Here is a 27,702-nt window from a genome sequence, read left to right as displayed (position 1 = left end):
TTCGTAATGCTTTTCTAAATTCAAGATGCTAATTTTGCATTTTTCTTCCTGTGCCTAATTAATATTTATTACTCTGTTTAATTTGATGTTTTATAGGGTTTTCCATTGTTATCTTTGAAAGTTTTTTAGACCAAGGTTGTCTAAGATATATATGCAGATAATTGCATCCTAGGTCGGGGCACCTTTATCTCATAAGTCTTTTGCCATATGTATGCTTTGAAAGCCGTTGATATTCTTGATATTTTATATCAAGTGGTTAGATAGTATTAACATTTTCTAATTTTTAAAAATATATTTTTAAGCCTTATGATTCTGCAGATGACTGGTCTGAGCATATTAGCTCTTCTGGGAAAAAATACTACTACAATTGTCGAACAGAAGTTTCACAGTGGGAAAAACCGAAAGAGTGGCTTGAAAGGTATTTACTCTTAATATAATTGAATAATATTTCTTGTTCTTGATTTACAGGTTAACACCTTAGAACATTAAACATTCTAAGTTTAATTGCAGTGGTTGGCCCATTGTCTGTCTTTTCCATAATTTCTCTTTACCTTAAAAAACAAAAGATGAAAAAAAATACAGGACAGATAAGTAACTGTCCACAAGGGCCTTGTGAACAGTCTGTATATTTTTAATTAAAAAATTTATATTAGTCTACATTTATGCATGTCCCTTATAATAATTTATAAGAGAAATTTTTATATTTCTTGTCAGACAATAGTATGTTTCCATTATATATGTAGAATTAATATTACAGAGGTTTGGTTGTAGGGTTAATGGCATATAAATAATTGGTAAAGTGTTGCCTTCAGTGAGAAACATTCATGTTTGCTCCATCCCATCTCCCACACCAGTTAAATGATATGACCATGTTCCCTTCTTCTGAGCGTTTGGCTGAAAGTGTTATATGTAGACTCATTGTACCTCATTTAATTTTTATGGGTTTATCTATTTTTGATTTTTAGAGAACAGAGGCAAAAAGAAGCAAACAAGCTGGCAGTTAATAGCTTCCCAAAAGATAGAGATTACAGAAGAGAGGTGATGCAAGCAACAGCCACTAGTGGGTTTGCCAGTGGAAGTAAGTATTTAATGTTTTTCTTTGAAACAGTATAAGGTTTGATTCATTTTTGTAGTTCATTTGCTTTACAAATCAATATGCATAGCCATTGACATGTGTCAACTAAAATAAGTAGAAATATATAGGGTTTCTTTTATGTTGGGTCTGTCCCCCCACCTTTCACCATTTGTTTGCTAAGATGGGAAAGGGTACACGATGGAGTGGTACACATGTGTTCATCGCTACCCATAATGGCTATAATGCAGTTGAGTTGGTGAAAAATAAAATTTCATGTTGGGGGTTGACTTCTTTTGTTTTTTGGAGAGGAAGGTTGTCCCTAAGCTAACATCTGTTGCCAGTCTTCTCTGTTTTGTATATGGGATGCTGCCACAGCATGGCTTGATCAGTGGTGTGTAGGTCTGTGCCTGGGATCTGAACCTGTGCCCCCTGGGCAGCCAAAGTGGAGCACAGAAATTTGACCACTCTGCCCCCTGGCTGGCCCCTGGATTGACTTCATTCTAAAACAAGAGCTTTCTTCCTGCCCCCCCCCCCCCCCCGAATTATGTCCTGTTAAACTACTGGACACTGAAATCCCATCCAAAACTCCCTGGGTGCCAATCTAATAATTGAATTGTAGCCATGCACAGATAGGGACATCAAAGTACCTGTTGGTGTTTTGTGTTAGCAGTGAGAAACTTGTTTATCCTTATATTCGAAAACTGATTTCACCATGATCATAGATCTGTGTAACATCTCCATGCTGTGTGCACACCTGAATGTTCTTCTGAGGCTAGATTTTGTCCAAGTGGGACAATATGGGTAGCATACGTTTGTGTTTTAATTCAAATTAAATTTGAACTTGAAACTTTTACTAAACGTATTCTATTCCCAGTGGCTTCCTTTGTCCAGGATAAAATTTAGATGTCACATAGAGTTCTTAGACTCTTTATCAAATTATGAAATTTTGAGAACAATTTTAAGATGTGTTCTTGGAATTCTTAGGCTTAAGTGTTGGAATTCTCCTCCTCTAACTCAAAAAGTAGAGAATGTATTTGGTCTCAGCAGAGGATATTGATTTATATTAGTGAAATGGTACTTAATTCTTAGAAAACAAAATCTTTTAAAGTACTGAAGTCATAAAATTAAGAATATTGTATTTTGAGACAGAAGACTTAAGTTCTAGTCCCATTTCACTTAATATCTTAAGTAACTGACTTTGGCAAACTATTAAAGATGAGATACTGGTTTTACTCTCCAAGTTAGAAAAAAAAGAAAAGAATGCCACCCAGCTTGTGGGCCTCCTGAACAAATTGGGGGAGGAGTAGCAAGAAAAAATAGCAAATGGGTGTAAAAATAATTTTTTTTTAGTTCTTAGGCCAGGCCTCTCCACTTATTGGCTAATAGTTCTGAGAGAGGAAAAAGATCACAGCCTAGTATGTCTACTTTATTCTTTCCCACATAACCTATCATTTAAGTCACCTCTCTATTGGAGTAGAGTAAATGATGGGGGGGAATTAGAAATCTTATAGAAATACTGATGGAAGTAAAAATATTATTTTTGTCTTTTTAATAAGCCATCTTGAAGGAAATAAAATCAGAATTGTGTTTTTAAATTATTTGTACATCTTTTTCTTTCAAAAACAAAGAAAAAAATAGGTGAGTTTTTTTCTTTGTGATTTCAAAAGCAAGGGATATTTGTTATTGAAAAGGTAAGAAGAAGGAAAAATTTTTAATCTCATGACCCAGAACATTTGCAGACTTACACTTTTTTCTATCTGTACATAAATGTGTATAAAAATTACATATTTATGTATTTTACACCAAAAATGAGAGATACTACTGTTTTTAACCTTTGTTTTGTTCAGTAATATTTCAAGGATATGCTTCCCTGTTAGTTTATAATTCTGCACTTGTTATATTGACTGCATGGTATTTCATTTTTTCCATGTGCCTTCATTTATAAATAATTCTCTATCCATGGATACTTGGGTGTTTTAGCCTTTTCTTACTGTAAACAATGCTGTGATTCCTATTTCTGCGCACTTAGCTGATTACTTCCTTAGCTGAATTTCTAGAAGTGCAGATGGTGAGTCAGTGCATCTGTCATTGTGTTGAAATGTAGTCATGTATCACACTTTTTGAGTTTTAAGTAATGTTTGAGAAAGTACCTTAGCTATATTGCTGCTTTTTTTTTTAAATTGGTCAACCGAGCTATACTTGTTGTGGTAGTAATAAAGTCACTAAGCCATTTAAGTGCTTCACTTTGTGTATTCAAAAAATGTTGGCAGAGTTTTCCCATATGTTTAGTACCTTGGTGTTCATATAGGGTAAACCTTAAGGTTTGTGGTTCCTAACTGCCAACAAAAGAAGAGTGTGTGTGTGTGTGTGTGTGTGTCTGTCTGTCTGTCTGTCTGTCTGTAGGGGACGTGGGAGGATTGGAAGGATTTTATATGTAAAGAGTTAAAGGTAGGAAAACAGATTTTAGAGAGACAACCAAAAATGTCTCCAGACATTTGCTAAATATCCTTGTTGGTGGCGGGGGTGGGGGGAGGTATGCAGATAGTCGCCGCTTTAACTGTGTTCTCTCTAGAGTTGCCAAGGAATAGAAGGCTGCTGGAGCTATAGCTTCCTCAGTTCCTCTAATGCTGCTGCTGGAGTTTTTCTCCAAAACTTAGGAATGTTAGAAGTAGTATCATCATTCATTTTCATGGGAATACATTTACTTGATACATTTTGATTGTAGTCATACAGAACTGGAAGAGTGTTTTCTTGGTTGAGGAAATAAAAGTTCTAGGTAATCAAGTGACAGGATTGGTGGGAATTGGGCATGGTATTATTTCTGTTATATTTGACCCTAAAAGCTTCTGTTGTAGTAGTATTCTTAAGTTTTATGTGCATGCACTGTGATAGTTTACTGATGAGTTAATATCGTGCAACAGGTGTTTGCATTCTGCTGTGATAGCTCAGTCTATTTGTTCATTTTTCTGATAATATATGTGTAGTTTATAACACTAAATTTCATTTAAGTCTAAGAGCTTGTGTTGGGATATGAGTGAAGTTTTTTTGGCAGTGCCCAGTACCTTTTGTCATGGTGTAACATGTAGGAGTTGTGCACTGACAACTTGAAAACTGACTTGTAGACTTAAGCTTACTTCCTTCTTTGTGCTGTCTTGGTCTCTAGACTTGGAGGAAGCATGAATTGGAAAAAACAACACAATATTCATCAGGGAGGGTATCCTTTGGTAATACCATTATGTACCATGTACTTGAATCTTAAGATGTTTCTCTATTTGGAAATTGCTCTAATTCTTTAGTGACTGATTAGAGTATTGTAATGTAAGCTAGCGATTTTTTTATATATATAAATTTTATTACTGTGATTTTTCAAATTTTTCTTCTTTTGTAATCTTTTTGTGTAAGCAGAAGTACTTATTTCTGAGTTTAAAATATTTTTGTGGCTTTAAATTGGAAGAGGACCTGTTTTTAATAGAACTGATAATAGCAAGTAGATTTTTCTGACTTTGCTGCAGATGTAGGACTTCTATTTTCAGATAGCATTATCTATAACTTGATTTTTATAACAGTGATGTTTGTTAGCATTATTTAAAACATGAATTGATTTACTTATTGAATGCACAGTTCATCATAAATTCAGCCATCCCACAATGAGTTTATTTAATCCCTAGCACATAGAGCCCACTAATCAGCTGCTTGAGTATCCAGAAAAATCAGGCTGGTAAAGCTACTCTTCCTTTGCAGTTGAACCACTGTGGATAATTCAGTCACTTATTAGAACCTGTGGTCCATATTTTAAAAGAATGAACCATTTACGTTTTCTATTTTTAAAATATTTAAAAGTTTTTTATTTGAGTAAAAGGTTATAACTCCATATATTGATTTTTTTTTTTTTAATGTTTTGTTTGGACTACGGTGTGGTGCTAAAGAATCCCCAAAGACTTGTAGCCCACTTGAAATCTGAGTATAGATTAATATTTATAGCTGAGCTAAAATTCCTCTTCCAGTATTTGGATGTTTATATGCTAGAGCCAAAACTGCAGACTCTAACTGGTCTTGCAGTTTTATGAAAAGATAGAGGTACAAGTATGTTGGTAAATTAGCTGATGTTAAAGACAGGATTCTAACGTAATCTTTTTTCTTCCTCCTTCTGTCATTCCAACATCTCTTTTTTCGAACTGTGAACTAAAGTGGAAGACAAGCATTCCAGTGATGCCAGTAGTTTGCTCCCACAGAATATTTTGTCTCAGACAAGCAGACACAATGACAGAGACTACAGACTGCCAAGAGCAGAGACTCACAGTAGTTCTACGCCAGTACAGCACCCCATCAAACCAGTGGTTCATCCAACTGCTACCCCAAGCACTGTTCCTTCTAGTCCATTTACGCTACAGTCTGATCACCAGCCAAAGAAATCATTTGATGCTAATGGAGCATCTACTTTATCAAAACTGCCTACACCCACATCTTCTGTCCCTGCACAGAAAACAGAAAGAAAAGGTATGCCATTATTACTAGATGCTGCACGTTGAACTATAGTTTCTGATTATATTACATTATTTTCATTAGCTTAAATAAGACTTAATTATAAATTCTTTTTAAAAGTTTTTTAGAATGTTACTGCATAGATTTAGGTCTAGAGTTAGCCATATTTAGCTTTTTATTTTAATTTTTAATTATGAAGCCTCAGAACTGTTTTTTGCGTTTGACACTTTCAAGTCGAGTGCTTAATTTTAACAGTTAGTAATGGTTTAAATAACTTATCAAAGCCAAATGACTGTCCCTTCATATTTGTATGAAGTAATTTTTGGTTTTAGTGATAATTGTCTTGATGGTTTAGGTTAGAAATTGTTTCAGTTTTCTATTAATTAAAATTTAATATGAATAGAGACATTTTAAAACTTGTCATTTCTACATAACATGCAGCTACTGGTTTCAGTTTTTGAATTAGAAAACTGAGTTATGGGTCACAAGATAAAAAGTCTTAATGTCTGAAGAGAAGAAGTTAAACTTTGCAATCCAAATTGTGTTTATTCGACTCAGTGCTAATAACATGTTAAGCATGTTCAAAGAAGTTACAGAAAAATTGTGACAGCTACTTGGGAGGTGACACGTAATGGAAGTAGAGTGATGGGATAAGTGTATTTGCATAGACCTTTCACAATCCCAAAGTTACACTTTAATAGTATGTTTTAAGACACTAAAGAAATTAAAAGGCAGTAAGTAAATACATTGTGGGTAGACTCATTAGCAGACTAATTAGCAGATTGGCATCAGTAAATGTTAAGGAACTTTTAAGTGTCCTGTGTGTTTAGAAGATGCTCCTTGGACCTGATGAGTCTTTAAGCTTTTAATCTATTGTCTCATTAATTATTTCATGTTGATTTAATTTATTGACAAAGGGTTCAAATAATTGGGTTTCTTTTGCTTCTATTTTTCTCTCCTTTTATTTGAATTTCCCTTGTAAGAATTATTACACATTACTAAACCATACTTTTATCGTATGGTGCATGATACATTAAACATTAAACAAGTTCCAAATGTTGTCAGACTCCCCAAAGATGGTTTGTACAAAATTTGTATGTACAAGTTGTATTTACCCTGCTGCAGAATTAAAATACAAAGAGTATTCTTGGGAGATGAAATCCGAATTAATGTAGTAATTGTTAAGGTGGTAGTGCTTTCTAAAGGGTCTTATGGTTTTCAGTTCTTACAATGTTATTTTGATTCTTTAGTCTCAGAAAAATGTTTTAAAAATATCTGTCAGTTAAAAAAAACACCCTATGGCCTTTTAAAGGTCTTTATTTCGTTTCACCTCTTGTTCATGTCACACTTTTTAGCTCTGACCTCCCTTTTAAAAGCCTTTTCCTTCTCTGGTTTCTGGAATACTGCTACTCTTAGATTTTCTAGTTGTCTTTTCATCTTGCCCTTTAAATATCAGTAGGTTCAGTCTTTTACTATTTCTTCTTGCTCAACATGTCTTTTGCTGGTCAGTCATTCTTGTGACTACCTTGTCTGCATAAGTAACTCCCAAATCTTCATTCCTAATTCACGCATACACCTGCTTCCCTTCTGTAAGCACTTGTTATGTCTCCTCAGAATACAGTATGTCCCAATCCCTTTTCCCACAGTTTATTCTTAGGTTCTCAGCACGTGACAGCACTATCCCCCTAGCTATTCTTTGCTCTTCTGCCTTCTTGCCCACCTACCCCATCCACCCATCGACAAATCTTAGATTCTTCCTTCTATATCTTATTTGTGTATATCCTTTCTCTTGTTCCTGCCACTGCTATTATTGAAACTCAGGTCCATCTCTCTTGAAATAAGCTTTTGATTACTGCTCTGCTTCCTTGTGCCCAGGCTATCCACTTAGGGTGGCATCATTATAAAATTTAAATTAGATTGTGTCACTTCCTTGCTTAAAATTTTCTGATGGTTTTCCATTATCCAAAAGATAAAGTCCATACTTATATTTCTTAGTAAGATTATAGTAGGCACTTCACAACCTGGTTGCAGTCTGTCTTACTAGCTTGATCTCCAACATTCCATTCTTTCTTCCCTGTAATTCATCTGTTATAAAATTGTACATTTCTTAGGGCATGTTATGTTCTTTCATGTTGTGAGCCTTTGCTGAAAAGGACATGTTCTTTCCCACATTCCCATTCTCTTGAACTCAGTACTCTTTCTTTCAGAGCCAGTACTCTTTCTGTAAGTCCTTGGGTTCTCAGTGTCAGTTAACGTCTCCCAGTCTGTGTTTTCCAAACACTCGGTCTCTTATAGCACTTAGCGCATTGTAATTTTAGTTCCTTCCATTAGACTGTGTCCTGTTTAGGGTTAGATGTTATGTTTTACTTTATCTTGTTCTTTGTTCCCCCTCTTCCCTCTCCCTCCATGCTTCAAGCACCATTCTTGACAAACTTAATTAAAAAATAACTGCTTACTAGGTTTGATGCTAAGTGTTTATATACGTTTTCATTTATTTCCTTAAAACAGCACTTTGAGGGAAGGTATTATCTCTTAGAGATGAAGAGCCTGAACATTGCCACAGTTTAAACGCATGGTATTAGAGGCAGCTTTCCACAAAATTGTAGGTAGTGAAAGACACAACAGATTGGATTCTGGTTATTCAGAATTCCTGACAAGTCATAGGTGATTCAAGTGTAAATTCTGCAAAGTATGTTTGCTAATGACAAACTTTGTATGAAAATTTTATATATGATTTTAAACTTATAGGAAGAAATTCAGTTACCTTGGAATTGCCTATTTATATGGGGAAAATTTTACAGTATTTCCGAATATGTCTCTGGGCATGTAAATTGAAGACGATATTATTTCCTTAAGTAAATTGTACAACAATTTGGATCTTTTCAGATTGTTTTCCAGTTAGTCTAAATTTGTGAAGCATCCATTGATTTGAAATACATATATTTTTCTCAATGGAGACATCCACTTTATTTAAATTAAACTTACTGTTTACTCTTCTCATCAACATAGTGATTTGCTTGTTTGGATTTTCCTTAACAAATAATTTTAGTAAGAGGTTGATGGTTCAAATAAGATTGGTCTCTTGAGCTAATAGTATAGCAGAACTGTATCTAAGGATGTCAACAGTAGGATACGGTGTTAAATAATACAAGAGCAGGATCTTTGTTTTCTTAACCACTGCTCTATCCCTAGTGCTTAAAAAAGTAATAGTCATCAGTAAATATTTGTTGTAGATGGATGAATAACTGAAAGAAGGGTAGTGAGTATGTTGAGGGTTGGGAAAGCACCTGCATTGGTCATGGTTTAAAAATGTACTTGGAGAAAAAGAAGAATGTTATGTGTGTTGTGCATCTAATTAAAGGGTACCAGCAGTAGATTTAGATCTGTTTACTGCCAGTGTGTCTTTCAAGAAAAAGAACCTAACAAATCGAAGTATATGATTGCTTGAGGGACAGAAAGTGTGGAGAAGCTGTGAAGCTCTGGTTTTGCAGCGAACGATCCTGATGTTAGGTAGGGCAAAACAAGAGGGTCAGGTACCTCCTTTTAGATCTGTATCTGTTTGTGTTAGGGTAACATTTGAACTTCTCTGGGCAAGATTAGTTTATTGGACAACCATATAATAAAATAACAGAAACTCTGATGTGCAAAAATATCTAAAACGGATTTTTATTGTTGGTACCCCTTTGACCATTCTAAACTGGACCTAACTCCACCCTCCCTTTCAGATTTGTGAAATGACAAAATAGGCAAGAGATATGGGTGCTTGTTCTTTCCTTTGCCAAATAAATGCCAGAGTCAGAAGAGTTTAATGACCTTAATTAACAAGTTTCTTATTTAGTATTTTAGAGTTATGATTTATTAGCGTAGATAAGCTTGAAAAGTAAACAAAACCACATAAGCAGACCTATTCAGTGATGTTAAGCCAGCTCTCAGAAGATTAGCATGTCTAAATATTCACATAGTTATGCTGGTTCCATAGTCTTAATCTACTGGGAGGGAGATTAGTCATTCATTAATATGAGGTGTGAGTTTGTCACTTGGAATAAATTTCTCTTTTGTATTTTGATGGTATTTGTAGACTGGGTGAAATTTGAATGAACCTGAAGGCTTTTCAGTATGTGTTAAGGCAGTAGCTTTTTATAGCCAACAGAAGGTTAGTAACTGGCTGTGGTGGGCCTCATTCATCCCTCTGTTGCTTTACTTTAAAATAATTTTTAGGATTACTAAACATTCATGAAAAAAGAGAAGATTGGCCATAGATTGACTCGTTTTATTTAATGACTGAATACATTACTGAAGGAATTTAGTCTGGTCTAGTCAATAAACACCCATTACAATGACTGTTACAAAAACAACAGTGGAAAATAACAAGTGGTTTTGAGGACTTGGAGAAGTTGGAGCCCTTGTGCATTGCTGGTAGGAGTGTAGAATGGCAGCTGCTGTGGAGTATGGTTTGGCAGTCCCTCAATAATTGAAATATAGAATTAGCATAGGATCCAGCAGTTACACACCTAGGTATGTAACCAAAAGAATCGAAAGCCAGGGAATCAAACAAGTATTTATATTTCTACAGCAGTGTTTATAGCAGCATTATTCACCATAGCCAAAAGGTGGAAACAATCCAGGTGTCCATCAACAGATAAAGAATAAAATGTGGTATATATACACGCAATATTACCCAGCCTTAAAGAGGAATGAAATTCTGATACATACTGCAACATGAATGAACCTTGAAAACCTTATCTAAGTTAAATAAGCCAGACACAAAAGGGCAAATACTGTATGATTCCACTTACGTGAGGTACCCCAGCATGGGCAGATTCATAGAGAAAGTTGAATAGTAGTTACTGGGAAGATGGGGAGCTATTGTTTAACTGGGTGGAGAGTTTCTGTTTGGAAGGATGAAAAAATTCTGGAGGTGGGTAGTGGTGATAGTTGCACAACAATGTGAATATACTTAATGCCACTGAATTGTAAGCCTAGAAATGGTTAAAACGGTAAATTTTTTATTATGTATATTTTATTAGCATAGAAAATATCAAGAGAAAAATTAGCAAAACATGGGAAATTAGATTAATCTAAAATGAGATTTTTTTTCACCCTTAGGATTAGTGACAATTAACAGTTGAATTCAGGGAGACAGTTGGTGAAGTCTGTAAGTTGGTATTACAGAGGTCACTTTAGTAAAATCTATGAAAAGTTTTGAAATAGGCTTATCCTTTGTATGCATTACCATGAAGATTTTCTCAGTTGAATAAAAAAGCAAGTTGCAAAAATATATCTTTGTTATAAAATTTCAACATTTTATTTATGTGTATTTCTAAATGCTTAGAAAAAGTTCTGTATGGATACATGATTAGAAATATTCATGAATTATAAAATTAAAAGTAAGTTAAAATGAAAGTCACAGATTATATACCATGTGTTGTCACCTAGCAATCTTATGTTTGTTTCTACTACACTTGTATACCTTGTTTTTCTTTATAATTTCTCCATGTTGTACTCTTCTTTGTAACACCACTACTACCCAGTGGAACAAGCAGGCTGCTGTTGTGGTATCAGTAGTCAGAGTTTTGTTCACATGTGCTGTTCAGTATTAATACAGCAGCTGTCAGAACATCATGGGAAATTAATGATTAGAAATGCAATTAGTACCTTTTACTCTCTAAGTGCACTGTCTTTTTAGATCTTCTTATAGATCGAAAAGGAGTTATTTGGCATACCAGAAAAATTGTAGGTCAGAAACAAATTTTGACTTTGGTATATGCTGTCGGATATTTTGAAAGGGTGCCTATAATTAGAAGAAGTGAATGATAGTACTTTAAACCTTTAAAAAGTTAGGTTTTAGTAATAGATTTCTATATGAAGTCTAGTCTTTGGTAGTTTACTCCCTCTACTGGCAAAAATTGGAAATATAAATGAATAACATAATTAAAAGCATAAAGGAAGAGAAAAAGGTTTTATCAAAACAAATATACACAATTTAAATTAAAATCAAAGGGTAACCTACTTATTTTATGGCTCATATTAAAGTAAAGAATTGGTTAGAGATCTATAAGTCATAGAAATATCGGGTAGGAAAGTGACTTAGTTCATTTAAGTTTAAAATAGCCTGGCAAGAGATCACTAAATATCCTTAAAAAGATCCTAGGTGCAAACACACACACACACACACACGATTAAAATGCTAGCGCTAAAACCAGATACCATTCTACTGCCAAAGACTAATTGTGAAAAAATGCTTAAAGTAACCTGGGTTTCTTGAATGCTTGGGAAAGTTTGCATTTAAGGAATGAGACTAGAGGTTGATATTCTTAAAAAGCAGAAGAGCCTATTGAAATGGCTTCGTAATGTAAAACACTATATTACTTCTCTTATGTAAACTCATTATTTGTCTTTAGCTATTTTCAAGGATCCAGATATTTCTTTTGTTTCATTTGATAAAAATCTGTACAGGGGCTGGCCCAGTGGTGCAGTGGTTAACTTCACACGTTCCTCTTCTCGGCGGCCTGGGGTTCTCCGGTTCGGATCCCAGGTGCGGACATGGCACCGCTTGGCAAAAGCCATGCGGTGGTAGGCGTCCCACAAGTAAAGTAGAGGAAGATGGGCGTGGATGTTAGCACAGGGCCAGTCTTCCTCAGCAAAAAGAGGAAGATTGGCAGCAGTTAGCTCAGGGCTAATCTTCCTTAAAAAAAAAAAATCTGTACGAACATGTGATTAGGTGTATTAACCTCACATCCTAACAGATTACATTCTAGATTAAAAGGTTTTAGACAAATAGAACTGCTAATGAAAATTAAATATCTGTGTAGAAAAGACACTCAGTGATTGTGTACTTGTTTCAAACAGTAGCTTTGTTGCCTTTGTGTGGGGGCGGGAAAAAGTGGTTGATTATTTTATAAGATTATTTAAAATAAGTCCAAATGAGTTAAATTTGTCTCAAAGACTGTATAATGTTACTCAGCTTTATGAAAATAGCATGAAGTGAGCCATTTATTGTCTGCTTTGTCAATTATTTATGGAGACCTTCGACTCTCCTCCCTGTTAGCCAACGTTTTGAGACTAGAGGTTAAGTGAAAGAGCACATTCACATGCACCTGGGCTTTTATTGCAGAATCAGGCATCCAGTCAACAAATACGTGTTGATGCCATCTTGGTGCCAAGTCTCATTTTGTACCAGGGCTACAGTGATAGAACAAAATTCATCTCCTGCAGGAGTTCATTTTCTCATAGAAGGGAGAGATGGTAAACTACATAATAGAAGATTCTGGGTAAGATAAATAGATCTGTGTTAGGGCTCACTGAACACAGGAGGAGCACCTAACCGATACTTTGCTTTTATAATATTTTAGTGATGAAACTAAGATTACCTTTCAAGATAGCATTTTATATTTATATTAATTATTAAATAAGTCAGTTATTTTCCATTTTGCTTGTAGATTGAGGCAAATAATATTAAAACATGCTTTGGATGGGCTTTTGTATGGTTGTCTTTTAGGGAGAGGGGATGAATGGAGCTATTTTTTACTAGTGAAAATAGCATGCTGAATACCTGCCAGAAAGTGTAGGTTAGCTTTTCTGTCTTTGATCTTACCCTTTCTCCATTCAGTCCTCCATGTTTGTGCTGTGTTTTTAATTTTGTTTTGGTTGTGTTTCATTTTGTTTTTAAACTTAAAAGGAATCTTGGGAAGTTCTCTGATCTGTTTTTTCATAACCAGCAAGGGGTGCCAGAATCACCCATAGAGCTCTTTCTTACAAGTTCAACATATGCTTGGGTCTCCCCAGGTTCATTAGATCTGGGATGGAGCCCTGGTATCTGTTTTTTGTTTTTTGTGTTTTTTTTTTTTTTTTTTTTTTTTTGAGGAAGATTAGCCCTGAGCTAACTACTGCTAATCCTCCTCTTTTTGCTGAGGAAGACTGGCCCTGAGCTAATATCCATGCCCATCTTCCTCCACTTTATACGTGGGATGCCTACCACAGCATGGCTTTTGCCAAGTGGTGTCATGTCCACACCCGGGATCTGAACCAGCGAACTGCAGGCTGCCGAGAAGGGGAACTTGCACACATAACCACTGCGCCACTTGGCCAGCCTGTTGTGTTTTTTTTTTTAATTTTCAGGTGATTGTGATAGCATTTCTTTTTGAAAACTCATACTCAAAATCAGACTTTTCTTTTTTTTTAAGATTTTATTTTTTTCCTTTTTTCTCCCCAAAGCCTCCCAGTACATAGTTGTATATTTTAGTTGTGGGTCCTTCTAGTTGTGGCATGTGGGACACTGCCTCAGCGTGGCTTGATGAGCAGTGCCATGTCTGCGCCCAGGATTCGAATCAACGAAACACTGGGCCGCCTGCAGCGGAGCGCGCAAACCCAACCACTCGGCTGCAGAGCCAGCCCCTCAAAATCAGACTTTTTAATAGAGAAATTCTGGCTTTCAGAAATGTCACTTGCTCGAAGGTCCCATAAGTATTAAGTAGTATCAACTGGTTGCCTTGCTCTTCATCCATCGTCTCTCACAAAGCTCTCAGAAGAAATCTCTCCGTATTAAAATCACAACTTAAGGATGTTTAGTTTTTGTGACTTTATTTCTGTATGGTAATATGTATTAGTTTCCTTATTTTGGAATGTTTCCTTTTCTTGCATTAAAAGCAACATTGAAGAATTTTCAAGCCTGTATTAATTTTTCAAATCTGTGGATAGATTTAGCAGCACCAAAACAAATTTGAAAACAACTCACACCTTCTTTTCCAACTCCTGTCATTGAAAGCAGGCAAAAACCACAGTAAAAGTAATAATGGAGTAAGGATCATTGCAGAGGGATCTAAGTACTAATTTAATTGTTCATGCAGGATGTAAAAATACAGAACTTGATTCATTCTAATCATAAATCAAGACGCCCCTAAGCTGAATCTTAAGGGATATGATCTGGAGAAAACTGCTCCTGTAGTCTATAATTGCCCCATACAATGTAATAACTGACAGCAGGTTTTCACAAGGAAAATCTTAGTTCATTCAAGTTTATACTTGTCTGTGAATCCAAAACAGCAAAGCTGAAAATGATAGGTGGTCTCTTAGACTTATGGACCGTCTTTTAAAATGTATGCATTAGGAGAATTAAAGTATCTGCCTTATAAAAATTAAAATGTCTTAGGCCTTCTGAGTTCATCATAATTGATCAGCACATCCTTGAAATGAACTTAAAGCAGCTATGAGGTCCATGTTGTAAGAGCTATTTCCCCTAGTTCTTTGGACTCTTACAGGAGTGGTGTAAAAAGGCTGATAGAGGTGTCCCTTTTCAATAAGCTTGCTTAGTAATTCCCAGCATCTCTGGGACCATGAAGGTTAATGAATATTTAGTTCCTAGAATTGAAAATGAACATCTAGTTATTAGGTAGCAGTGTAATATTCAAATGCAGTGTTCCTAAAACTTCTATACATCATAATAGCAGTTTTAATTCAGTGATATAACATATATATGAGCTTGAAAATCTTCAAGAAATGAGTATGTATGGAAAATTAAAGATACTTTAGCAAATTTTCATATTTAGTCTTTAGGTCAATATTGTGAGAGAAGATGTATGAACATCTTGAATAGTCCAGTCTTAATGTCGTTACCATGGGACCTCTGTTTCTAATTCTCTCTTACCTCCATTAAAGTCACTGTATTAGTGAAGTCCCATGGTATGAAGATACCAATTTGTGTTCATTTTCCTGTTGGTGGACATTTGGTTTGTTTCTAGTTTTTGCTAAAATAAGCAAAATACTGTTATAAAAATTGTCGAATGTTTCTTCTGATTTATGTAAATCAGAGTTTCTCTAAGGGTGTGTACCTAAGGAGAATTACTGGGTCATGAAGCGTGTGCATCTACAGTTTTTCTAGATAACGCCAACTTATTTTTCCAGTGTGATTAGATCGTTTTAGTCTCTACTAGAAATGTTAAGTGTTCCCATTACTGCTTGCTAACATTTGATGTTGTCAGACTTTATTTATTTAAGATTTTATTGTTCCTTTTTCTCCCAAAGCCCCCTGGTACATAGTTGTGTATTTTTAGTTGTGGGTCCTTCTGGTTGTGGCATGTGGGATGCCACCTCAGTATGGCCTGATGAGCGGTGCCATGTCTGCACCCAGAATCCGAACCAGCGAAACCCTGGGCCACCCAAGCAGAGTGCAGGAACTTAACCACTTGGCCACGAGGCTGGCCCGTGTCAGACTTAAATTATTGTCAATCTGGTGAGCGGGAAAGGCTATCCTGTTGCTTTAATTTGCATTTTCATGATTATCAGTGAAGTTGAGTGTCTTTCAGTTTGTTTAACCATTCAGGTTTCTCCTTCTGTAAAATGTCTTTTCATTTCATGTCTTCTGCTCGCTTTTCTATGAATGTCCTTTTTGATTTACAGGAGTGCCTTAAAATATTTTGGTTACCAATACTTTAGGTTTAATTTTTGGTTTTTGTAATTTTCTGCATCCTGATGTCAAAGATACCTTCCTCTGTTTCCCTCTTCTAGTTCTAAAGACTTAAATATATTTAAAAAAAAAAAAAAAAGGTTAGTCTACCATTAATTGGTTTTGTTTTAAATAAATGTTTTATATCTTTAAGGCACGTCACCAGCCATGTTTTTTTCTTCAGGAATTTTGTGGCTGTTACTAGCCTTTCCTTCTTTCAAATAAGTTGCAGAATCAGCCTGTCAAATGCTACCAAAAATGCTATTGGGGTTTTGATTGCACTTGTATTGACTCTTTATAAATAATTTACAATCACAGCTTTCAGGTAATAGAATTTTCATGCATATTTTACACATTTTTAATTTTTTTAAAATAGTGAGGCTGGGGATTTTGTGGGGGTTTTTTTTGCAATTAAAAATGTCATTTTTAGTGCTAATAATCTTTAAATGATAAAAAGCTCATTGCCTTATATATTTAATTACAAAAGGAAAAGATGTAATTCTAAAGCTTAATAGTTAAGGATAGGAAGTTCAAAGTAGGAGTCTCCTCTTATCAATATCCTTAGCCCATATGGGGTTGCTCACTGTGGTACCTATCCTGATTTGTATTAAAGTCACTGTCATGTTGTTTTTGTGGTCATAAACACTTTCACCTTATTGTATCAGACATATAAGTTAAATTCTGGAGAATTGTCCTTTTATCCTAACAGAAGCTTCTTGATTGTGTGGTTAGTACATAACTGTGTTTTGAGACAGCATTACTAATAAACAGTATGGTAATTTTGAAATCAGACATGGATGGGATTGAATTATTCCTTTACCAGGTCTTGTGACTTGAAACAAGTTATGTAATCTTTCTTCTTCAATTTTCTCACCTATGAAATAGGGATATAAAAATGCATACCTCATTATTTCTAGTCAGATACTTACTGAGCAGCCCCCTCTGTGTGCTATTTTGTAGAGATTAAATGAGATTACTTGAGTTAGGTGCCTGGTACATGGAAGTTGCTTGTTTGGTGTTGGTTCCAGTTTCCTCTTTTCAAGTAATTTTTTCAGCCGTGTTATTTCCTTTTTATCTAGAATCTACGTCAGGAGACAAATCTGTATCACATTCTTGCACAACTCCTTCCACGTCTTCTGCCTCTGGACTGAATCCCACATCTGCACCTCCAACATCTGCTTCAGCAATCCCTGTTTCTCCTGTTCCACAGTCACCAATACCTCCATTACTTCAGGACCCAAATCTTCTTAGACAGTTGCTTCCTGCTTTGCAAGCCACACTGCAACTTAATAATTCTAATGTGGACATATCCAAAATAAATGAAGGTAAATTTTCATAGTAACAAGTTTTAAAAATCCATGTGCATTTTGCAAAATTATGTAACTAGTAACTAAATCCTCAGTTTAGGAACAGTCTTTGTTTCATTTTGAAGTGCCCATTTGAACTTCATTCTTTGAAATTTATATTCCCCACAGTTTAAGGCCTTTGGTGTTGTAATCAAGTTAGCAATAGCCTGGATTTTCTATATAGTTTTCAAGACTTACTATGTACCTGGTAGTTACTGAAGATAAACTGTTCTGCCTGCTTAATGTTTGTGGTGATTTTTTTTAAGTAAAAATGAAGCAAAGAACGTTTGCTAAAACCGATATAAAAAAATTGATATCCGCCATATTTCAAAAAAAACCTTCTGGTATGGGTAATTAATTATTTGGAATATTAAAAATATGCTAGTTACTAAAAGAGTAGGAATTCGGGTAGTCCCTTCTTAGAATACTTGGAAAAAATTTGAGAAGGGAGGTAATAGATAACATTTTGTTATTTTTCCTAGTTTATTGCATTGTTAATTCCAACCTTGCATTTCAGTATGCTACTAAAGTATTTAGGCAGCCACCTCAAAGAAGTCTGAATAAAAGTGGATGTAGTTTTAATTCGTAAAACATTCAGATTCAACCATTAAATACGAAGAGCGTTGCAAAATTTTCTGTTTGTGTACACTTTGATATAATATATTTGATAGTGTTAAGTCGTTAAGTTCTTCAAGCATTGTCCTAAAAATGGAGCTATCTCAGGCTACTTGGTCATTAGTCTTCTATTCTTATTGTCCTCAACTTTTCTGTATTTTGATTTTATTCTCTAAGATAGCAGTGCCATTCTTTCATTTGTTAACGTTTTACTAGGCAAAGTGGGGCAACAAACTGAAGAAACGGTAGCGTAGGAAAATGTCAATAATCAAAGATCTTATGCTTCAAAAATACATGATATTCCTAAGTATTCAGCTTTTTTAATATCCATTTTATAAGATTGTTGGGGTGGGTGCTGATGTAGGGCATGGTTAGCTTGTCTCATAAACCAGCTACATGAAATAGCTACCATTTATCCAGTTAATTCCGTGTCATGTATTCCACACTTTATATGGATAGGTTTGTGGTATAATCAGAAGTTCCAGTGAACACACTTTACTGTTTTTTAAAGAGTCTCATCGAGGAGTTTTTTTTAACTGAACACCTAAAGTTTAGTGTAAAGAATACAGTTTTTGTTTATTATAAACTCATTAAATTTCTTTTCCTCTGCCTCAGATCATTTCACATGTCTAGACCTATTATGTTACGCCTTTCTTCTTGACTTTGATTTTGAGAGTTCTGGGTTCAAACACCGCACTTTCGGGTGGGTGGTTCTTGAGTTTTCGAGTTGGTGCTAATGCCATGCATGCCTCTGTGTTTTATTTGAATTTAAGATATGAAATGTTTTTAGTTCTTACAGCAGCTGTGACACAAGCCTCACTGCAGTCTATAATCCATAAGTTTCTCACTGCTGGACCATCTGCTTTCAACATAACGTCTTTGATCTCTCAAGCTGCGCAACTCTCCACACAAGGTATTCATATTCTTAGGCATCTCTAGAATTGTATCTTGATTTTGGGGAAGGGAATTAATAACAAGTTTTTAAAAAGAGTTTGAAGACATTAGCTACAATAATGACTTTATTTTATGTTTGATTTTTAACATTATTTTATTCCATGGTATTTTCATTTACCTTTTCTTTTTAGATGAACAAGCTTTGAAATTTATCTTACAGTATTGTCATCAAATCTGTATTAGTGTATATACATATAATTCAGAATTTAAGTTGTTAGTAAGATATTTTACTCCAAAGCTGAAAGTAAACTATGATATGCCTTCAATCTTTGTGAAACATTGAATATATTTTAGGAGTGAAAATTTGGTTCAAGTTGATGTTAGATAGTTTTTGACTAGAAAAACTAGTCAGAAATGCTCAAGAGTCCTGCCTTGAGTTAGCTATCCTTCCTCTCCGTGAAACTATCCAGTGGAAAGAGATACACTTAGGAACAAAAGGGAAATGAAAAGGGTCATTTTGACTTGTTCCCCAGCCCCAATTCAGAAAGCTGATAAAATGAGCAGGAATACGTGGTCTAAAATTGAAGTATAATTGTGAAAAGACTCTTATAACCCTCTGGTTAGCCTCATGAGGCAGGAGACTAAGGGGCATAACGGGACCTAAATGTAGAATAAGAAAGAAGAAATGAGGATGGTGAGGATGCCTTCATGTGAGAATAGGTTCAGGCTTACCTTCTTGCTCCAGCCTTAGAAAGAGAGAGGGGGCCTGCACTGGGTTTGCTAATTTATCTCTGTCCCACAGCTCGTTTATTTAGTGTGGCCCCAGTGAGTACCTCATTCTGACTTTTTCAGATAAGTTTTCTCTTTGGGGGACATGGGACATGTAGACAGATGCAAAGATCTCCCCCACATATATTACAGAGGTTTTGGATTTATTTGAAATTAATTACTTCACTCTTTTACAGCCCAGCCATCTAATCAGTCTCCAATGTCTTTAACATCTGATGCATCATCCCCAAGATCGTATGTGTCTCCAAGAATAAGCACACCTCAAACTAACACAGTCCCTATCAAACCTTTGATTAGTACTCCTCCCGTTTCATCACAGCCAAAGGTATGTCGCCTTTGAGGGAAATTTGGAAAAGAAACCACTTACTTTTGGAAAAACAAGTTAATAATGTTTTAGAATTTAGAATTTAGAGTCTGTATTGTAGGAAGACCCTTTTTGAGAATGAAATAGTGGTGGAGTGAATGACAGTGAGTGTGAACAGATGCAGGTTAGAATCTCAGTTAATTGGGAGATGGAGGAGGGAGTTACATCTGTACCACTTTTATGCACTGATTCTATTCTCTTTATTGGCGTTGGGGTTTCTAACATGGACAGCGGGATAAAGAAGGATATACTAATTGAGTCTTAATATTTGTAGAGTTTTCAAACTGTAAGAGATAATGAGAGGACATGTTTCCCAGTGACTTTTTTCCCATGCTTTTATTTCAGAAATGAGCCTGTTTCTCTGCTAACAACTTTATATGTATTTAACTTTGACATCATGAGAATCAACCACTATTTGCCTCATTTAACAGATAAGAAAACTAAACTTTTGGTTAAATCTAGTTTGTCTGGTGGAGTCAGAATTTGAGACCTAGGTCTTTCTGAAACAGAACCCATTTTACTAAGCTGTACTACCTGTGTTTATCCAAGCAAAATCTTCCATGGATGGCTCCTCAGAGCAGAGTTAGAAGACTGCTGGTGTCTTCTTACTGGTCTGTGAACAGGACTTTACAGTGCTGCAGTCAAATTTTGTATTACATCATTTGAGTTTGGCCCACAAATTCATGGGCAAAACCCGATCATACCCATTTTTTGCTTTGTAGCATACCACCAGTAAAACATTGAGATTTGTCTGTATTTACTCAATGGTAAATATAGGAGGAAATTTTTTTTAGTTGTTGTAAAATAGTGGGCTGTTTCAGACTTTCTGCTGAAGAGTTCCTTATTCAAATAAAATCGTAGGCAGATGCCTAAAAATAAAAATGCCTTGAAACATAGCTTGAAATTGATGGTAGGCCAGCTTTTAGGTCTTCCTATTGGCTCATTTCTTCCCTACTTCAACCATTTATTATACATGCTTCAGGGTCGATCTAGATTGATTTTTTTTAAATTCTGAGTTACTCTTGTTAGAGCTTTTTATTCAGTTCCGTGTTGTTTACCTGTATTTTGATGGGAGAAAAATTAAAATGTGAGTTTCAGCAAAAGAGACCCTATTCTTAGAGCTCAAAACTTAGCATCAGGGTGGTATCTTAAGAGTACAATAAATGATGACTAAAAGTGAACTAAGTGGTAGTGTTAGTTTTACAGTCATTTATAAAATTAGCATTTCAAATCCCTGAAGCAGATGGCTATCAGTTTTACATCCAAAAACCTTTTGTAGTCATTTTTAAAAATAAGTGGACATTTGATCTTATGTAGAACTTATAAAAATGTTTTTTATAAAAGAACATGTTCTTTTATATTCAGAAGTAGCAGGCCTATCCACATTTGTTTGAGAGAATATTAATCATCCAGAAAAAACCCCAAACAAAAAACTCTGCCGCCGGAGGATGTGACTTAATCACAGCTGGCTTTATCTGCCTTTGTGCCTTACTTTGAGACTTAAAATCGCTTGTTTTCTCTCTGCGGCATCTGACTATCAATAGTGTATGTATCCCCACTGGCAGTCATAGACCTCTTGGTCTGCCTCTCTAGGGTAACATCTCTATGAAAACCATTCAAGTTGAATTTTATGTAGGCTCATTCTTTGATAGAGCAGTCTATACATTTCTCTACTTATGTGGTTGGGATTCAAGCAGCTGTATTTGCATGATATAGTAACATTTATTATTATTGATAGAGAAGTAACAGTAAATCAGAAGAGGTATTATAGTGTATTGTAAAGAAAACTGGGCTCAAAATCAGGAGAACTGGGTGTTTTGGGGTTTTGTTTTTAAGATTTTATTTTTCCTTTTTCTCCCCAAAGCCTTCCGGTACATAGTTGTGTATTTTTAGTTGTGGGTCCTTCTAGTTGTGGCATGTGGGATGCCACCTCAGCGTGGCCTGACGAGCGGTGCCATGTCCGCGCCCAAGATCCGAACCGGCGAAACCCTGGGCCGTCAAAGCAGAGCGCGCCAAATTAACCACTCAGCCACAGGCCCGGCCCCAAGGAGAACTGTTTTCTTATGCTGGTGTGCTCAGAAAGTAATTTGGTGCCCCTGGGCCATTGTATGAAGAAACTAGATCTAAGTCTCAGATCTTGACTCTCTTCCCAGTACACCACCTTTGGAAACTCATTTGATTCTACTTTTTTAAATGTCTAGATTTTACAGTGTTTTTAAGATTATTAACTACATTTGGAGAGGTATGTGGATTTGGGATATGTAAATGACAGTTTACATGATTAAATATGTCTGTATCACGAATATTAATCTTATTATGAAACAGAATTAGGACGACTCGTTAGCTTAAAAATCACTGAAGAATATAAATAATTGGAAAGTTTCATTGATAGAACTTTTGCTTTTATCTGGTTTCCATGCTGTTTGCCCTGTGTGATAAATAGAAGCCCATCTCACTAGATTTTGAAATTTCAGGTCAGTACTCCAGTAGTCAAGCAAGGACCAGTTTCACAATCAGCCACACAGCAGCCTGTAACTGCTGACAAGCAGCAAGGTCATGAACCTGTCTCTCCTCGAAGTCTTCAGCGCTCAAAGTAGGTTGATACTCTGTGTTGAGATAACATTATTTTTTCCTTAATATGGCATGCTGCATTGTTCGAATATTAAAATATGTGTGTATAATAGAATTTGGTCTTGGAAGAATCCATGGATAGCCTAATTTAGTTTTGTGTTATAAAATCTACAAGGACAGATCTCATCTACAAGTAGATTATTGTCTCTAGGAGTGAAGCTTGGGTTATTTTGAAGAAAGTGTCTCTTTCTTTAGAATTTCACTTAGTGAAATATGGGAGTAACAAAGTATATGATACTTGCATAAAGAGGGCACATGATTTTATAATACTTTGTTGTAAATGACATCATTTTTAACCTCATAGCAGTTTTAGATTTGAGTATATTGACAAAGTCAAAGATCTCATGCCTAAAACATGGGCCAGTATTTTCCAACTGGTATGTGTCAGCTTTCCTGGTAGCTTCAACTCTGACCCTATACGGATTGCTTGTCAGTTAGAGCTGTATTTTGTTGTCCCTGTTCTTTATTAATTAACGATACAACTTCAAATGATTTTCATTTGATTGATTTTCCTATTTTTATTTCTTGCTATGAGGTGGCAAAATAATTCAACTGTTGTTTTTATTGTTGTTTTCTAAACAAGCATTTCAGAACTTACACATCCAAATGAGAGTTGTTCCCTTCAAAATAATCACCTTGGGAAGCTGTCTACTTACTCCAGCAATGTTGCCATTGCTCAGAACACTTTTGGGAAATTCTTCTTTTAAATTGTCTTTAGAGGCTGCAGTATTATTTTAAATATCCTCAGTGATGAAAACTCTTCATCCTTTGGGAGATTTAGTTTTTGGAAATAACTGAAATTCATTCAGAGCCAAGTCTGGTGAAGCAGGTAGGAAATCAACTTGGGTGATTAAATTTTTGGTTCTCACTACCATATTCCCCAAACCCTAGCCCAAACCATACAGTTTTAAAAGAAGATAACCAATTTCAGAGTGTTACTTTTTTGGTGTTATTTTGCCACTAAACTCATTCATTGCTATCCTATGATATGCCTGTGTTTTGCTTCACATTACTTCATCCTCTGATTCAGTACTTTGTTCTGTTGTTTAAACAAAGACAACATATTTTTCCCTTCCTTATCTACATGTATTTAAGATATAATATTCAGATGTGCCGTATATCTACAATTGTTAAAATGTGACCTTTTCTTAGTTACATTCTTATTAGTGTTTGCAGTATTCAAAATCAGCAGGTTCTGCTCTCACATTTGGAGAGTACTGTTATTTGAATTTGACTCTGACATTAGTATTTAAAGGTGTCTTTTTTTTCCCCCAAAAGTGTATTGACGAATGTATGATAAAAATATACTTTGGATTTTAAATTCTATTTATTTGATGTTAAAATAAATTTTTCTTAGGAATTTGGGTATCTTTAAACTATTAGAAAGTATTGACAATTTCTAGGATACTCAGAAACTACTTTTAAACATACTACACATACAATTGTGTTTTCTCTTCCAGTAGCCAGAGAAGCCCATCACCTGGTCCAAATCATACTTCTAGTAGTAATGCATCAAATGCAGCAGTTGTACCACAGAATTCATCTGCCCGACCTACGTGTTCATTAACACCTACGCTAGCAGCACACTTCAATGAAAATCTCATCAAACATGTTCAAGGATGGCCTGCTGATCATGCGGAGAAGCAGGTATGTTACATGATTCACAGCAGATGCTTTACCTTCAGATGACTAGCAAAATATATCTTAATTCTACTGTTAGAAAATCTAATCTGGACCACTGAATTCAACCTATATTTAAAACCACTAATTTCTAATTAGATTATAGTCATTTTATAAAATATTTGATAGGTACTTCTAGGGTATTTATGAGGTAACTTTTTGTGGTTTCACATAAAATATTTTAATGTAATTATTGTTATACCTACCATTATCAAGTGCTTAGCATTTAACTCTGTGCTAAGGGCTTTATGTTAATTTTCTCCACTTCTTAAAACTGCTAACCAATGCAATAATGAGTTTTCCCATTTACCAATGAGGCCCTTAAGACCAAATACATGATACCAAATTCACCCAGTTGATACAGTGATGTGGCTGAAAGCCAGTGTGCTTTTTCCATTCAGCCTGCCACTCTGGTACTTTTAGAATCTGTTAGTACTGTTAATCTTATGACTCTCCCACTAGACTAGCTACTAGAAGTTAGGAAGCATTTTTGCTATGGGCTGAGGGACCTTAGGATATTCCAGTTACTGCCATTGGCTTCTCCTGTTTATCAGATAACTGTCTTGTCTGAAGTGTTCTGTAAGTTTACAGAGATAGGTTGTGTATCTCATGATAATGTGAATACAGTGAGGCCCTTTTATCAGTGTTATACCTGAACTTGCTTTGGCTGACCCAGCTGCCACCCTACCCCCACCTACCCCCTGACATCCCCCCTCCCCTGAAGATTGGCTCTGAGCTAACATATGTGCCAGTCTTCCTCTTTTGCTTTTTTTTTTTTTAAAGATTGGTAACCTAGCTAACATCTGTACCTAGTCCTCCATTTTTTTTTTCCCCTCTTCTTCTTCTCCCCAAAGCCCCCAAGTACATAGTTGTATATTCTATTTGTAGGTCGTCTGGCTCTGCTATGTGGGACGCCACCTCAGCATGGCTTAAGGAGGTGCTAGGTCCATACCAGGATGCAAACTGGCAAAACCCTGGGCTGCTGAAGCAGAGCATGTGTCTTTAACCACTCGGCCATGGGGCCAGCCCCAGTCTTTATCTATTTCATATGTGGGATGCCACCACAACATGGCTTGATGAGCGGTGTGTAGGTCTGTGCCAGGGATCCAAACCCACGAACCCCAGGCTGCCAAAGTGGAGCGTGCAAACTTAACCACTGTGCCACTGGGCCAGCCCCCCAGCATCTTTTATTAACTACACATCATTAGTCCTCCTGTCCTAGTGCTGTACTTTTCTGAGATTGGAAATAATATTTTAAGAAACCTAAAGGGGAAATCTTAAGTACCTTCCACCATTAGAGACAGTTTTTTAAAAGAACAACTCGCAGGGGGCTGGCCCCGTGGCCGAGTGGTTAAGTTCGCACGCTCCGCTGCAGGCGGCCCAGTGTTTCGTCAGTTCGAATTCTGGCCGCGGACATGGCACTACTCATCAGACCACGCTGAGGCAGCGTCCTGCATGCCACAACTAGAAGAACCCACAACGAAGAATACACAACTATGTACCCCGGGGGGCTTTGGGGAGAAAAAGGAAAAAATAAAATCTTTAAAAAAAAAGAACAACTCGCAGTAGATTCACCCCATTTTTGTGGACTTAAAGGGAAAAAGATGATTCTGTAATCTTTGTGTAAAGTTCTACTCAGAAATTTAATGTTTTATTTTTTGTATGTGAATGTGACATATTTTGTGTGATTTTCATTTCTTTATTATAGGCATCGAGATTGCGAGAAGAAGCCCATAACATGGGAAGTGTTCACATGTCAGAAATTTGTACTGAGTTAAAAAATTTAAGATCTCTAGTCCGAGTATGTGAAATTCAAGCAACTTTGCGAGAGCAAAGGTAAGCTTTTTGGTGAAATAAATTTTTATGTTTCTTAGCATTATATATATATATATATATATATATCTATCTATATATATATATCTATATCTATATCTTAAATTGAACTGAAAAATCAAATTTTATTTCTGAAATTTGAAGTTCTTTTTAGTATATTGTATCATATTCCAAAATGCTATCTAACTTTGTTTCCATAATTTAATAATATTCCTGGTGAATGGCATCTAGATTTTTTCTCTTAACCCATGTTAAATGCTTCATTGGATTTTTTTCTTATAACTCTTTAAGATACAGTAATATTTGAGAAGTGAATTGCTGATATCAACTCATTATAAAGGGTCCCCTCTTGAATTGAGGGTAGCACTCTACTGGTGAGGGTACTTATTTTAGTTAAAATTTCAAATTACTGTCTACATTGTTCTTGTGTCACTGGTATCTTGGAAATTGCAGTAGGGATTTAATTGTCCCAACAGTTCTAATGATGTATATCTTAGTGTTTTCTTATTGTTTGTATCTGAACTCTTATTGTCTCATAATTCTTAATCTGTTATAACTTAGGTAGGATATCTACACCCTGATAAATCATATAGATATTTTTTTAAGTGCCTATTACAGTATGAGGACAAACTTCAGTGGCTTCACGTCCTGTCTGTATAAGTCATTGGGTCATAGGTGGAGTTAATCTTGTTTTGAAACCACAAATATTTAGTATAACCAAGTTGGGATTTATAGTGAACTTGGAAAAGAAAATTTTTATTTCAATTACTAAAATATCTAGAGGTACTTTTTGAATATCAACTAGGAAGTTTTTACTCTAGGATTGCTCTGGAAGTAGTTCTTTTTTTAAAAAAAAAAAAAGTTATTTATTTATTTATTTTTGAGGAAGATTAGCCCTGAGCCAGCATCTGTTGCCAACCCTCCTCTTTTTGCTGAGGAAAATTGGCCCTGAGCTAACATCCATGCCCATCTTCCTCTACTTTATATGTGGGACGCCTGCCCACAGCATGGCTTGCCAAGCTGTGCCATGTCCACACCTGGGATCCAAACCGGTGAACCCCAGGCTGCCGGAACAGAACATGCGCACTTAACCACTGCGCCACTGGGCCAGCCCCTGGAAGTAGTTCTAACAAGCATAAAAGTTCATTTTGGCTTGCTAAACAGATGTTTTGACTTTTAGGAAATTATGTTGTTATTTATTGCAATTTATTGAAACAGTATACACGATATCAAGCTAATATATGATTATGCCTAATTCACTGCTACAGGCAATAAATGGCATAGTTCACAGAAGAGAGGGGTCAGAAAAGGAGTGATTTTCTGAAGTTTATGGAAATCTAGTTAGCTATGGATTTTGTGTTTTATCTTTTGTTTTAAATATACTTGTCAGTTGGACTTTGACTTGGCTCCATTTTTATGAACCTACATTTATATTGACAAGAGTTGTTCAAAACACTGAGCTGCTTGCATCTGGTTAATCCTAGATTTACTGTATTGTGGCCCAGAAAACATGTAATGTAGGTTTATCTCATGTTTAATATCTGCTGCTTTG

General features: G+C 35.6%; 1 protein-coding gene across 12 annotated transcripts in view; it reads left to right on the top strand.

The window, feature by feature from the left end:
* The window catches only part of WAC (WW domain containing adaptor with coiled-coil), an 81,582-nt gene that overhangs the window by 50,514 nt on the left and 3,366 nt on the right, over nucleotides 1–27,702 (top strand). For 4 of the 12 annotated variants that reach the window (XM_023632382.2, XM_023632381.2, XM_070255236.1 and 1 more), the window contains exons 5-13: nucleotides 303–418; nucleotides 966–1,078; nucleotides 5,264–5,572; nucleotides 17,078–17,323; nucleotides 18,750–18,872; nucleotides 19,819–19,967; nucleotides 22,481–22,599; nucleotides 24,098–24,284; nucleotides 26,026–26,153. In XM_023632382.2, the coding sequence (XP_023488150.2) occupies nucleotides 303–418; nucleotides 966–1,078; nucleotides 5,264–5,572; nucleotides 17,078–17,323; nucleotides 18,750–18,872; nucleotides 19,819–19,967; nucleotides 22,481–22,599; nucleotides 24,098–24,284; nucleotides 26,026–26,153 (1,490 nt within the window). The remainder of the gene's footprint in view (nucleotides 1–302; nucleotides 419–965; nucleotides 1,079–5,263; nucleotides 5,573–17,077; nucleotides 17,324–18,749; nucleotides 18,873–19,818; nucleotides 19,968–22,480; nucleotides 22,600–24,097; nucleotides 24,285–26,025; nucleotides 26,154–27,702) is intronic. The other 8 variants (XM_070255237.1, XM_070255235.1, XM_070255234.1 and 5 more) reach the window with 3 other exon arrangements.

Source organism: Equus caballus, chromosome 29 (assembly GCF_041296265.1).
Source record: "Equus caballus isolate H_3958 breed thoroughbred chromosome 29, TB-T2T, whole genome shotgun sequence".
NCBI classification, from domain to species: Eukaryota; Metazoa; Chordata; class Mammalia; order Perissodactyla; family Equidae; genus Equus; species Equus caballus.
Note: the sequence above shows the minus strand (reverse complement) of the source record. Positions and strands in the feature narration are given on the sequence as shown.